Here is a 15080-nt window from a genome sequence, read left to right on the forward strand (position 1 = left end):
GTGGACCAGCATTGTCATTCTGGTCATGCTGGCCAACAAATGTGTGATTAGAAAGCTGGTTGTCCAGCTGGTCATACTGGTTGACTTGCTTGGTCTGGTTGGTCATACTGGTGAACCAACATGGTCATGCTGCTCAACAAGATTGCTCATACTGGTAGATTGGCCTCACTCTCGCTGGGAGGGTGGGACAGTCCTCCCTTTCCTCTACAGCTGGGCAATATAACGATATTTTATCGTATTGTGATAAATGTTGTTATGGTGATACAGTGAGCTTCTCTGATCATATGGAGGAGACTGTTAGTGTAATAAACACTGATCAGCTGCAGGTTTCATTACTAACAGTGTAATTAGACTGTATTCAGTACAGGAGAGGATCTGAACAGTAGTTTATAAGAGTCTGCTACTGATGTTTTTAGTCTGATTACATGTATTGTGATAAATATCGTGTATCGCAAAAATGTATTTAAATATCGTGATATACTATTTTCCCCATATCGCCCAGCCCTACTTCCCTCTATCACTTAGTGTGAGCTATGCTAACCAGAGTGGGTGGGCATCTGTGGCAGTACTAGCCTTCACCCTGAACAGGGCTGGTAGCATCATGTGATAGATAGAAGGTGGTAGAGGGATGGGCTTGAGTGGCAGCTCGAATGGGTGGAGCTAAACTGGTATATGCATATCATTCAGCAGTGTGTTTTGAAGTCCACACTAACTCATTTGATGATCCAAGCTGATGTCCCTTGTGAAGAAACCTTCAAAAGAAAAGTGATCAGATGTTTGGTTGATGTGAATGCTGACCAATTCCTTTGAAGTGTTTGATCAGGTACCTGCAGATGCCCATATGCTTTCCATTCATGCTGTCTTCTAGAACTAATGACTGAAAATGAACACAGTGGCCATATGTCAGAGGTTTTAGGAGCTGTGTTGGGAATAAAACTAGAGAAAACTCATTTAACTCAAATAAAATAAACTAACTCAGTTAACTAAATCACAGCTGCGTTCCAAAGCCGAGGCTGGAGCCGAGGTAGGCCGCATTTCTCTGCCGCTGCATCACAGAAACTGTTCCAAAATAAGGGACACTATGTATACACCCTAGAAATGCAGCCTTCGTTCGGAGCGATTTGGACAACCCAATTGATGTATCCTTCCCGGCTGTACATTACCCAGAGTTCTCTCTGTAATAAAATAAAAAAAAAACACCACAAAAATGGCAAAAAACAAGACCTCCAGAACAGAGTTTGTTTAAAAATGTTGGTTCTTTATAATTAGAATTAATTTCCATTAAAAAAAGGCACACAGATTTCGCACAGCAACTGCGAACCGACCGATGACATCATCAACCTGCCTCTTTTGACTGTACCATTTGTGGGACCAATAGGCTACTAAGAAGGAGTCTTCATACACTCTCATAAATCAGAGTTCTTCAAGGGTTCTTTGGTAAAGGCAATGGTTCTATACAGAACCATGAACACTGAACTCCAGAGCGCCTCCACTGTAACGACGGAGAACACCTGAACATGTGGCGAGTGTGTGGTGATGTTTTCAATGGTCCTGATCCTTGGTGACCTTGTTCAAATCCAAATGGACTCTTAACTATTGTGCCACTACTGATAATATTACCACCATTAACCATCACTACCATAATTATATAAAAAATTCAACACCAGGATTATTGTGATTATCATATTGAGATATTGAGATTGTGCTGCAGACCTGAGAGGTACAACAGTTTTGGTGGTTTGATGACTTTTATCAATAATTTATTAATAGTTCTGATTGAATAGAGGAGGATGGGTCGGGTTCCCCCCCATGAGTCCTGGTTCCTCCCAAGGTTTCTTCCTCCAGCTCTGAGGAAGGTTCTCCTGTATGGTGGTCTTTGGCCACTCACTGGGGGTCTTAGGTTTTTATGTCTTCTTGCGTTGTTAAATTCTCATCTTTTTACTGATTATTGATTGTGTAAAGCTGCTTTGTGACAAAACCAGTTATAAAAAGCTACACTAATAAATTTGATTTGATTTAATTTGATTTAGGTATCAACCAAGTCCACCACAGCTACCTATTCTGTGGATGATGAAATCTTACTGAAATGTTGAGGGAGTCTTCTCACCAGCTATTGTGAGCAGATTCTCTAAACTTCAGTGAGTTTTTAAACAAGAACAATTTGTTCTCACCACCCGTCGCTTCAGCCTGATACATGAACCTGTGAACATTTGCTTTAGACTAAATAAGAACGCAGCCCAGAAAGGATCGCAAACCATCTGGCATGATTTATTTGTGCTTTCAATTTAACGACGGCTCTGATGGGCTCACAGCGTGAAGCCATACAAAACAAAGCCTGTCTGAAGATCCAGAACGTTGATGAAGAGTGCAGTGGTAGAACTTTACTAATTTTATGACGAGATCTAAACAAGCAGATTATAATAAGTTACAGTACAATGGCAACATGAGACGTATCTTGTACATTATACATTATAAAAAATTATGAAAACATGAATTAAGTAAAACTCATTATTCTAAACCACTTCATAAAACATACAAATAACTTCTCTGAGTAAATACATTGATCATGATGACACTAAAGTAAACAGTTCTGTGTTTCTATTCATTTAGGAAATGATCAAACATTGAATTTACAAAGCCAGTGAATTTGATCAGTTAAAATGTCAATCAGAGATTATTAAACAACTCAATGTGGTTTGAGGACGAATGTGGTATCCAGTATGCTCAGACTCGGCAGATATGGTTGGACTGGTGCAAATGCTCATTAAAACCCCGTTTACACCTGGTCACTTCATACGTCTTGAGTTTCAGGGTTATATCTGGATCCAAACCACATAAAACTGAGTGTAACGCAGCCAGATTTACACCAGAGACTAATCCCATCACTCAAACCACTTCAGGAGGAGCTCTGAGACACATCTGAGCCAAGATATAGCAGTGGAAACACCTCCACCTGTCCAAGATACACTCCACAATCAAAAACCCCTCTCTATACAACTGAAATCCCTCCCAATACAATCGAAAACCCTCCCTGTGAAACTGAAACCCCTCCTGGTACAACCTAAACCCCTCCCAGTACAACTAAAGCCCCTCCCAGTACAACTTTTACCCCTCCCCGTACAACTGAAACCCCTCCACGCAAAACGGAAACTCCTCCCTGTAAAACTAAAACCCCTCCCAGTACAAACTAAACCCCTCCCAGTACAACTAAAGCCCCTCCCCGTACAACTGAAACCCCTCCCCGCAAAACTGAAACCCCTCCATGTTAAAACTAAACCCCTCCCAGTACAACTTGAACCCCTCCCCAAAAAACTGAACCCCCTCCCAGTACAAATAAACCCTTTCCAGTACAACTTGAACTCCTCCCCGCAAAACTGAACCCCCTCCCAGTACAAATGCAACCCCTCTCCATATAAATGCAACCCCTCCCTGTACAACTGAAACAGCAGTAATAATGGCTATACAGCGATCAAATTTGCATAGTTTTTTCTACACAGTGATCGGATCTCAGTCTGACTAACCGGAGACTCATTTGACTACCGAGTGTAAACACATGTGACCCACATCCAGACACAAGTCCCTGACCAGGGAACTGGTCCCTGAACTGACCAGGTGTAAACGGTGGTTCATTAGAACACATAGGACCACTGCCATCTGAACTCTGGTTCTGAAACACCGGTTATCTGAGACCCTTTGACAAGAACTGTGATGTTCTAGATAATGACTGGGTCAGAACATCTCCAGAACATCAGACAGGTCTTGTGTCTCAAATGGCGAAGGCTCATCGATGCTCATGAAGTTCCCACTTCACAACTTGGGCTACACAATATTAGGCAGGTGGTCTTAATATTATGGCTGTCTTTTATTCATATGACTTTTGTTTATATATTCGCAGGTACACAAAAACCTTGTATCTCCATTTTTGCTGTTTTCCACCTTTTTACATTGACTTCCATTAAAAGTTAAACAGGATTTTACCTTCTTTTGTAAAGCTGCTGTTTTGGAGATCCAAGGTTTTTGCCCTACAGTGATTATGTCAAATGTGTGACAGAACCACAACTAAGATGCAATTACCTGCTTTGGTCCAGACCAAGGTAACCCTCGGCACCCCTAGGTAAGCATTGTGTTCAATGTGCTAAACTGGCCATGACCTTCTAGTACTTATCAGTGCAAAACTAACCAAAGCTAAGGGCAGACACCCAACGTGTTTTGGCCGATGCAACAGATTTAGCATAAGAGCCGAGAGGGATACGTATAGCGTTGGGCCAAACCATCCCAGTCTGCACTGGCTGATTAAAATGTGGTTTGTTATTTTTACAACTAAAGATCCATAAAAACATCAAACACATACCAACTACACATCATCTTATCTAATTATCTGCAGATTTCTCCAATATTCTCATCTGCAATAACAGATATTAGGCCTAATAAGACCAGTATTTACCACAATTAATAATGATAATGTAAACAAAATAAAAGTCATTGCCCCCCCCAAAAAGCCTTTGAATAAAACAAAGAGTAATTAGAGTAAATTGAATATATAATGTATAAAAGCTGAATTTAAAAAGGTCATTTTAAACAGCAGCAGCTCAACATTAGCATTAGTGCAAGCCGAGCTCCTCAGCAGAGAGCTGGCCTCCTTTTAGCTGCCATAACAATTATAGTTTGCTTAAAAATGACTTTGGCCTTTATAAAGGCACATGGTGTCTACGACCGAAGCACAGACCTTTGAGTCTCTGCTTGACTGAGAGTTCGGAAATAAACAGGAATGCAAACCAAAGTCAGACCGAACATTAAAAGCTGTTTTAAAAACTAAAATAATAAAAAAAAAAACTCAAACTGGAATTCATTTCATTCATATTGGTCCTTTCAGGTCTCTCCGTAAACTGCTCTTTCCCTATTTGGGTGATTCTTCAATTATGGGCTCTTTTTTTTACCATTTTAATAATTAAAGAGCAATAATTTAGTTTAATAATGTAAAGACAATGTTTACATGCTTTAAAGTAAATATCTAATGATGACCAGGTCTGAGCTTATATAGAATTCTAATATTTTATATTTATATAGAGCAGAAATTCAGCTAATTCCAAAGGGTTCACTTACTTTTTCACACATTACTGTTATTCTGCATTCTCTAGAGCTCTTCACTGATGTCCTACAGTCATTCTGATGGAGTTTTAACTGAGTTTAGATTGCATTTAAGTTTCATTTTAAACAGTTAAAAAGATGCTGAGGGCGAAACTGAAAACCTGTCATTACCATCACCAGGTATCATTAGCGCCACAACCTTTCGTGATGGTAATGACAATTTCATTGAGATTATATATATATATATATATATATATATATATATATATATATATATATATATATGTGTGTGTGTGAATATATCATCATCATCAGCTAGCATAAGGTGCTCTATAAATTCATAAATACAATGTCAGAGTTTCAGTTTTGTGATCAAATGCTGGCGTGACGGTATAAATGGTAATGACTCCATATAAATCTAATCTAAATCAATCAGTTTTCCACACATATGCAACAATGTAACAATACAATGTGCAATATTTTTATATTTATCTCCTGACCCCCTCTCATGTGCAATTAAGGGTCAATTTGCAATTATCTGTAAATAATCTGTAAATAATATTTTACAGTTTTTCCTATTCTATTATTTATACTGTATATATGAATGTCATCTAAATGTCTTGCTATCTTGGGAGTAATAAAGAACTATCTATAGACTTTCTTTTCCTTTCATGTCTCTGCTCGTCTGTCTGTCTGTCTTTGTTTCCGCGGTTACAACATAAACAACTGTTACCTTTAAAAGGTGCCTACAGAAATCACAGGCTGTTGCGGTGATGACGGTAGTGTCGGGAACAGTGTATATTGTTATAGATTTGCAAAACTTGGATAAATTTGGATGAAAGAAAATAAAACATTTGCGTGTTTTTATGAAAGCAGATAATAGCTGTGTCCGAAACTCCGCCCCATCCACTGATCTGAAGTTCTGGCATTGTGTAGTGGTGTCTAAAAAAAACCTAGTGTTGAAATATCAGTGCACTGTCACAATCCCACAATGCACTGCAATATGTATATATATATATATATATATAGTGTACAATCAATCTACCTTATCCGCCATGAAACACCTATAATCCATCACGCTGTTCATTTTGAAGATTCATGTGCAGCTTCTCTGAGGAAAGCCGAAGTTCTGACTGTTTATCTGACGCCCTCTGCTGGTGTCCAAGGTGTCCGAAATCAGTCACTTCCCTGTTCCCTATAATAGTGCCCTATACAGTGATCTAGATTTTCGCAGATGGGGATAGGGCACCGTTTCGGACACAGCTGTTGTGATTATGTTTAAATAAACTGATCACCTGATCAATACTGAGAGCAGAGACGTTTTTAAAAGTCTGGGATTAGGAACAAGGCCAGAATGGCATAATACTGATGTTTAAAACATTTAAAATTTACATATTTAATATCTAAGTGATTTATTTTGTAATAAACTATTTCTAACAGGAATTCATAACCTGAGGGACATAAAAGTTCCCCTAATTGAAGAATCACCTGTTTATTCCGGCCTCTACCTTCATTTAGATGCTTTAAGAAGGTGACTTATAGAAATATGATCACTTTTAAATTATTCTCACTTTCTGATTCACAGCAGGTGGGAGGGCGTTCTGCCTCTAGTGGAGGGCTAACTCAGACCACGCCTCTAAGTGAGAACAGTATATATATATATATATATATATATATATAGGGCGTGAACATTATCTGCTAAAGGACTTCTTCTGTTAACCCTCACCTAGAACCACTCTCTCACTCCTCCTCTCACTTTTCAATCCTCACCCCATTCATCCTCCATAGTTAGCATTCCGAACCTGTTTTCCAAACCAGCAGCAGAAGACATTCCAGCTCTACCTCTGTTCCCCCTGCCCCTGCCCCTGCCGCCACTTCCCTGTCCCCTTTTACCGCGCCCCTTCCCCCTGCTATTGCCTCCCCCTGCTGCTGGTAACGGTGCAGGTTGAGGAGTATGACCCATGATCAGCCCAAAGAGGACAAAATACTGCTGGAGGGCGGCAGGAGTGCCCGCCAGCAGAGCCTCAGCCGGGCGACCTCCTCGAAGTGCAGCCTCCAAGCCGTGCAACAGAGTGCCACTGAACAGCCTGAGAGAGAGAGAGAGAGAGAGAGAGAGAGAGAGAGAGAGAGAGAGAGAGAGCTGTTTAACACTGTACAAATGATATGAAGTATATTACACCCAGTACTGTTTACTTCTTTATTCTCATTTATAATCTCAATTTTATTTGCTATAATTATAACTTAATTTTAGTTCTACCAAATATACTGTAGTATGTATCTTACATCTAGTCTAAATATCTAGAATAAAATATTATGTAAAATATTATATTTATTTATACTACATATTCTAGAATTTATTATAAGAATATTATAAGATTATCTATTGTTTTAGTTAATTTTACTTGTTTTTAATCATGTTATTTACTGTGTTTCATTACAAAGGCAGATCATTTTGCTTGTTTTAAACAGTATTTTTTGAAAAAAGCTGAATTATCTATATTTATTATATATATATATATATTTCTTGAATTAATCAATCTGTTTATACAATTAGACAATTTAAGTACATAAACCACTTAAAAGAATTACAAATAAATGAGAAAAAGTAATTTAAGTTAATTAAAAATATACAATAAAACATGAAACATTTAGTCTATATTAAACAGCATTTCCTTGCTCAAGTGTATTTTTTTAGTGTTCTAAATGTTAATAATAATAATAATAATAATAATAATAATAATACTATTATTATTGTTATTACCACCATAATATTATATATCAATGTTACTAACACAATTGCTTTTCTACATAATGTGAATCTAATAGAAACGTTCCAACATGGCTCAGAATCAAATATTTTTACATTGACTTCCATTGAAAGTTCTTTTCTGTGTCAGATGATATATATGGGGCAGATAAGTATATATATATATATATATATATATATATATACATACAGTGAGTCCAAGAAGTATTTGATCCCTTGCTGATTTTCTTCGTTGGCCCACTAATAAAGACATGATCATTCTATACTTTTAATGGTAGATGTATTCTTACATGGAGAGACAGAATATTAAAAAGAAAATCCAGAAAATAAATCTAAGGAATATATATTAATTGATTTGTATTTCATGGAGTGAAATAAGTATTTGATCCCTTAGTATTCATTAGCAGTTCTGGCTTTTACAGACCAGTTAGACACTCCCAATCAACTTGTTACCTGACCTGAAGCCACCTGTTCTCACTAATCACTTGTGTGAAAAACACCTGTCCACAGAATCAGACAGATCACACAGATTTCAAGTCTCCAACATGGGTAAAACCAAAGAGCTGTCACAGGACCTCAGAGTCAGAATTGTTGACCTTCACAAAGCTGGAATGGGCTACAAAAAGATTAGTAAGGTGTTGGATGTGAAAGTAACAACTATTGGTGCAATTATCAGAAAGTTTAAAGAGTATAACATGACAATCAACAGACCTCGGCCCGGTGCTCCAAAGAAGATTTCGCCTCGTGGGGTGGCAATGATGCTGAGAACAGTCAGAAATCGTCCTGCAACCACTCGGCAGGAGTTAGCAAATGACCTGAAGGCAGCTGGGACCACAGTTTGCAAGGAAACAATTGGCAACACTTTGCGCAACAATGGATTCACATCCTGCAGTGCCCGAAAGGTACCCCTGCTGAAGAGAGCACATGTGGAGGCGCGCCTCAAGTATGCCAATGATCATTTGAAAGATGAACCAAGTTATTGGGAGAAGGTTTTGTGGTCAGACGAGACCAAAATTGAACTTTTTGGCCTCAACTCCACCCGCCATGTGTGGAGGAAGAAAAATGCTGCCTATGACCCCAAGAACACTGTGCCCACCGTCAAGCATGGAGGTGGAAGCATAATGTTTTGGGGGTGTTTCTCTGCCAAGGGTACAGGGCTACTTCACCGCATCACTGGGAAGATGGATGGAGCCATGTACCGCACAATCCTGAGGGACAACCTCCTCCCCTCTGCCAGGGATCTGAAAATGGGCCGTGGTTGGGTCTTCCAACATGATAACGACCCTAAACATACAGCAAAGGCAACAAAGGATTGGCTCAAGAAAAATCACATTAAGGTCATGGAGTGGCCCAGCCAGTCGCCAGACCTCAATCCGATCGAAAATCTATGGAGGGAGCTGAAGGTCAGAGTTGCCAAGCGACAGCCCACCAACCTTCATGATTTAGAGAGGATCTGCAAAGAAGAGTGGGCCAAAATTCCCCCTGGTGTGTGTGCTAAACTTGTGGTTAACTACAACAAACGTCTCACCGCTGTGCTTGCAAACAAAGGCTTTGCCACTAAGTATTGAGTGTGTTTGGCAAGAGGGATCAAATACTTATTTTCCTCATTGAAATACAAATTAATTAAAATATATTCTTTAAAATTATATTCTGGATTTTTGTCTTGATATTCTGTCTCTCCATGTTAGAATATATCTACCATTAAAAGTGCAGAAGGATAGTGTCTTTATTAGTGGGCAAACAAAGAAAATCAGCAAGGGATCAAATACTTCTTGGACTCACTGTATATATATATATATATATATATATATATACACACACACACACACACACACACACACACACACACACACACACACACTAGTAGGACAAATACACTAACAGTGTATGGCTAACATGTATAAAGTGATTAGGGCAATACAGTACCAGGCACAGTGAGGTTCGGGAAGTGGGAAGCACAACAACTGGTTCAGGTAAATTCCTGCCAACATACAAGACTGCCACTGGCTGAGAGAGTGAGCCACGCCCAGGTCTAAACCCCGCCTCTGACCCGAGTTCAGTCTCAGTTGGTTCAGTCGCTGGCAGACAGAGGCAGCACCAGCACAGGAACGCAGTGGATCTGTAAGGTTGAGAAAACGAAGTAGTGAGTCCAGTATACCAACAGCTGCACAACATGTACACCATATGTCCAAAAGTGTGTGGACACCCCTTTAAATAAATGTATTCAGCTTTGCTGACACAGATGTGCAAATGCACACACACAGCTTGTCTAGTCCCTGTAGAGAAGAAGAAGTACTGCCAATAGAATAGGACTCTCTGGAGCAGATCAACATCATGACCCTATTGGCTCCATGCTGCCTAATGCCAGGCGTGGGCTAGAGAGGTATAAAGCCCCCCAGCATTGAGGAGCTGTGGAGCAGTGGAGGAACTATATTGGAATGAAGGTGCTCAATCATGAGTTGGGGATGATGAGGTGGGGTGGTGATCAACCAACATCCTGACCTCCCTAACGCTCTTGTCGCTGAATGCAATCAAATGCTCACAGCAATGCTCCTTCTCCAAAATCTAGTAGAAAGACTTCTTCTCTGGACAGTAGAGACAGTTACAACTCTTTTTAATAGCCTTAATGTCAGAAGAAACAATGAATGAGCAGGTGTCCCAATACTTTTGTCCATATGACAGAATTAAGCAACTCAGGCAGTATATCTGGTCTGTTTTGTGCAGCTCATCTCACCTCCAATCTGATCCCTGCGTCGACAGAGCTCCCCATACACCAGCCCCAGCAGCAGGGCCTGAAGCAGAGAGGGGCTGGGCTTCGGTCTGGAGGACTTGGTCCAGAAATATGTCACACACACAGGCAGACGCAGGTGTGGAGGCAAGGGCTGAAGCACACACTCCATAACCCCCAGAGTTCCCAACAACACCATGAGTCTGACTGGAGCTGCGGCCTGAACGACAATGGGAAGATGACTGGAGGTCATGGAGCATCAACACCACCTGCTACCAGCAGCTAACACACAGCAGACCGTCCGGCTCTTCTGGTGGCCACACTCTGCTCCTACATCACTCTGATTCAGGTCAGTCTCGGGGCGCTATTTTAGCGAACTTTAGGCGAGCCGTCAATCATGCACCGTACATCTTGATTTAGGGGTGTGTCGGTGTGTGTTTGCTATGGTAACGACGGGAAAAGTTCGCCTTGCTCGGCTCGAAATGCGGGAAAAAATTGTGTACGAAGTCTCTTAATTAATCAGGGGTGTGCTTTTTTTGTTTTGGGTGTAACGTGCAGTAATAAACCAATCAGCGTGTCGCTCGCCGTTCCCTCTTTAAGAGCCAGGGGCGTTCAGACTGACCTTGGTGGATGGCTATTTCAGTGGTGTAAAGCGCGGGGGGTTTCGAGCGGTGGGCTGCACGCACCTGTGTTGACAATTCACTGCCAAGATAGCAACGAACGTCTGACTGTTGACGAACGTCTGTCTAGACTGTTTTCAGTCAGTGGAGCTCCTCCTGCTGTGTTTTCCACTGCCAAGATACACAGCAATACTCCAGAAACTGACCTGAACACCCCTCATTTGGAGACCACCGCGCCCATCAGTGTAGAGATATTCACTTACTCTTAACTTACCTTGTCCAAGGTGTCCAATCTCAGTTGTGGCTTCGGTTTGGGTAGATGAGCCTCCACTGGAGATTTCCTCAGATTAAGGTCAAGCCTGTCATACTCCTCCACAACACAGGGCCCACCGGAACCCTGAGGACGTCCGCTCTGACCCCTCGCCTCCTGTCCCCTCCCTCTTCCTCTCCCCCTCTGTCCCTGACCAGCATTACCCTGCACTGCCCTCTCGAGTAGGAGCAAGCCATAGATGGTCTTGCGAATGCTCAGCGAGGCTTCATGGCTGCTGTGTAGACGGCTGTTCTCCACTTGAGGTATCAGAAGAGCTCTACGGAGAACCAGCACATCTACAATGAGAGGGGGCAGTCTGCCCGAGGCGACACCCCTCAGGAGCCACTCTGGCTGGGACAGCAGTGGTGCTGGAAGCTCCTGGAGGTCAGGCAGTGCCGGCTGACTGCTCGCGAAGAACTGAGCCAGGCTGCTGGTGGGAGGGAGCTGATAGTCTTGCACCCCAGACGAAAGCTGTCTGCGCAGGTTGCCTTTCTTCTCGCCACCCAGTATCTCAAGAACCTCCTCCAGAGCATCCGCAGGGCTGGCAAACTGGGACAACCAGTGCAACAGGCCATCGATCCGATGGTTAGAATGACTGCCCCGTCCTTTTGGTGCCCGCTGCAACTCCACCCGGCTGAAGAACATCTCGGTAGTTTTGGCTGGGGTGTAGTCGTTACCAGTGAGGACAGCAAACAAGGGCAGGAGCTGCTTGTTCATGTGGTTGAAGTGCGAGCAAAATCGGTTCACCGTGAACCGGCGGCAAGGGACGTAGCGCTCCGGGACTCTGCCACAAACGTTCTCCCACTCGAAGAACGCGAAAGGCAGGTAGCCACCAGGCAAGTCGAAGATGTAAAAGTCGCTGTCGCTCGTCAGCACTGGGCATCTCCACTGATGGGCAAGAGAAGCGATCTCGAAGTCAGCTTCGGCAACACACTGCACCAAGGGGACGCCGAGCTCGCCGAGGACCTGTCTGAAGACTTCGCGAGAGAGCAGGGGCAGAACGCTACCGCGTGACCCCCGGGAGAGGGAGTGAGCTTCCCGGATCCTATTCTCGGCTCGATCGCGCAGAGTTCTGAACTTCTTGTCTGTCTGGTCCATCCCGCCGTCCAAAACTACGAACGGACGCAAATCGCATTCTGAGAGAGCAGTGAAAAACCGCCGCACCACGGCAGCAAATAAGTCATAGTCCCCACCTCTAACCTGGTCCAACCCAGAGTGAAAGTACAGGCGGAAGTACAGACTGCAGCCATCGATCACAAGGGGGGAGTTTTTCAGCTTCTGGTCAGTGAAGAACTGCCGATTTGCTTCCACGTAACTTGTCAGGCCGTGTACCCCCATCCTGCAGAGCTTACTAAGAAGGACAAAGAACACACATTAATCAAAACCAGACCAATAACCTTATTAAAAAGCCCATTAAAGATCAACACTGCATTTTTAGACTTTTGGGGGTCTAATTAAGGCCAATTTTAATTTAATGCCAACTCTCACGCACAACTATCTCTAATTCCACACTCTCACACCATGCTTGTAATTTCTCATGCTTTTTCAACAGCCCCTTGCTCCCATCACTGGACCAGCAACGGCGGCCTTCTGAAAGAGTTTAGGAGAGCAACCCCTCACTCATCCAGCAAACTGTATGATAAACAGACACTACCATTTAGTCAGTTAGGACAATGAAGTTAGATAGCTAGATAGATAAATAGATACTTAAATACTGATACCGATGGAAATTTAGCATCCAGTAGCAGTTACACAATAACAGCAGAGTACAACACTACAACACAATATACAGGAATAATAAAGATAAAAAATACAGATAAATAAAGATAAAAGTAAAAAGTAATCCAATAATAATGAATTAATTAATAATAATATAATACAATAGGAGTGTGTATCAGCAGATATGACAATACTGAGTAAATGTGTGCATATCCTGGTGCTTCAATAAAGTGTCAGTAGTGTCCAGGAGTGCAGTAAAATAGTAAAGATAAATAAACCTTATGATTAAACATAAGAGACTCAGTCCTCATCTGTCTGTCCTCCTCCCTCTTCTTCAGTTAGGGACTGACATTGCCCTAAACAATATTAGATTACAGGCACTCTTTTATATTAAAGTATTTATATTATTTATATTGATTTATATATATTAAATTATTAATATATTACTATTTATATTACATTATTATTACATTAAATTTACTTATAACTATTAATACAATATTTTATTTTAAATGGATTTATAAATCGAATGGGTTTGTTGGGTAATTTTCAGTTCTTGTATTTGGCAAAAAGGTCAACATCCAGAGAACCTCTGTATTATTATATTTTCATTAAGAAATAAATATTATTTACTTATTTAAAGTTATTCATTAGTTAGTCAGAGCTTTAATAAAGCATTCCCTTAGCTTGGAAGTGTCACTTTAATTAACCTAATTTAACTGGGGAAAACATTTATATTATTTAAAGAACTGTTTATTTAATTAAGGGCCTGTTTGATTCAATTAAAGAATTTATGTATTAAACGGACGTCATTTTTTTAAAATAGGGAATTATTAATAAATTAAGGAGAACTGTTTATGCCTCCAAATATTAGTTTTCTACCTGGATACTACAATAATGTTTTTTTAAGTTATTATTATAGTTTAATAGTTTAATATTATAGTTTAATAAAACCTTAAATTAATTATATGCAGGGAAATTACACAGTTCCTGATGTTGCCGTTGTTGCCGTTTAAAACTATTGGCCCTAAATCAACCAATCAAAAAAAACCTTTTTGGTTGCTAGGAAGATAATCCAGAATCCAGCCAATCATCGCAGCCGATGCGGTTTCGGGTGTTTCCGTAAGGGTCACTGAAACACGACAAGAGTCGAACTGATCCACGGAGCATTGCAACACGCGCAGCTCTCAAAACGCAGAAACTCACGCAGCAGATAAACCGTTAATGAGGAGGAATAACCCTGCAGACGCTCTGATTACTGCTCAGCTCCTTTAAACACCTGCATTACTACTGTTTACAACTTTCTGCTAACATGGTTAGCCTGTTAGCCAGCCACGCTGCAGCCAGCAACGCACACACAATGCACAACTCAACGCCCCTCATTATTTTTTAATGTTTAAAATACATCAGTATATTTAAACATCTTACTTTAGTTAATGCCCGTCTGCAAAAACTTCATATTTAAGGGTATTTTCGCTGCATCTGTGCTGTTTTCCTGCTCTCTCTCTATCGCTGGTGTTGCTGGCGAACGTCGAAGCCCTCCGCAGCTTTAGCGACATCTGCTGGTCGCTTGGTGTAACGCGGGGTTTCCAGGTCACAGGGTTAGTGAATCTCTTTCTGTGATCAATAACCTCTTCATTTCATTAATTATTCCGATTGTAAGTGTCTATTCAAGAGGAAAGAGTGTTGTGGAGGTTGTTAGTCTCTCTCTCTCTCTCTCTTTCTATATATATATATATATATATATATATATATATATATATATATTCTGTATACATGGACCCTCCTTCTAATGAATGCATTCAGCGGATACACATGTGCAAATGCACACACACAGCTTGTCTCTTC

General features: G+C 41.1%; 1 protein-coding gene across 1 annotated transcript; it reads right to left on the minus strand.

Moving 5' to 3' along the window:
* Window positions 1-3324: 3324 nt before the first annotated feature.
* On the minus strand, window positions 3325-14750 carry aste1b (asteroid homolog 1b). Its single transcript, XM_072676495.1, has 5 exons — window positions 14661-14750; window positions 11478-12864; window positions 10590-10803; window positions 9782-9974; window positions 3325-7175 (listed from the first exon to the last, which is right to left on the minus strand). Exons 2-5 carry the CDS (start codon window positions 12849-12851, stop codon window positions 6848-6850), a joined length of 2109 nt encoding a protein of 702 aa, XP_072532596.1. The 5' UTR covers window positions 12852-12864; window positions 14661-14750; the 3' UTR covers window positions 3325-6847.
* Between the last annotated feature and the right edge of the window lie 330 nt (window positions 14751-15080).

Source organism: Salminus brasiliensis, chromosome 3 (genome assembly GCF_030463535.1).
Source record: "Salminus brasiliensis chromosome 3, fSalBra1.hap2, whole genome shotgun sequence".
Classification (NCBI taxonomy): domain Eukaryota; kingdom Metazoa; phylum Chordata; class Actinopteri; order Characiformes; family Bryconidae; genus Salminus; species Salminus brasiliensis.

Bases quoted from the DNA above. Each gene is read 5' to 3' on its own strand.
- aste1b (XM_072676495.1), bottom strand. From the start codon at position 12,851: ATGGGGGTACACGGCCTGACAAGTTACGTGGAAGCAAATCGGCAGTTC. The intron at 10,804-11,477 runs GTAAGTTAAGAG...ATTGTCGTTCAG, and splicing joins GATTGGACACCTTGGACAAG to GCCGCAGCTCCAGTCAGACT. The intron at 9,975-10,589 runs GTGAGATGAGCT...TCAACCTTACAG, and splicing joins ACGCAGGGATCAGATTGGAG to ATCCACTGCGTTCCTGTGCT.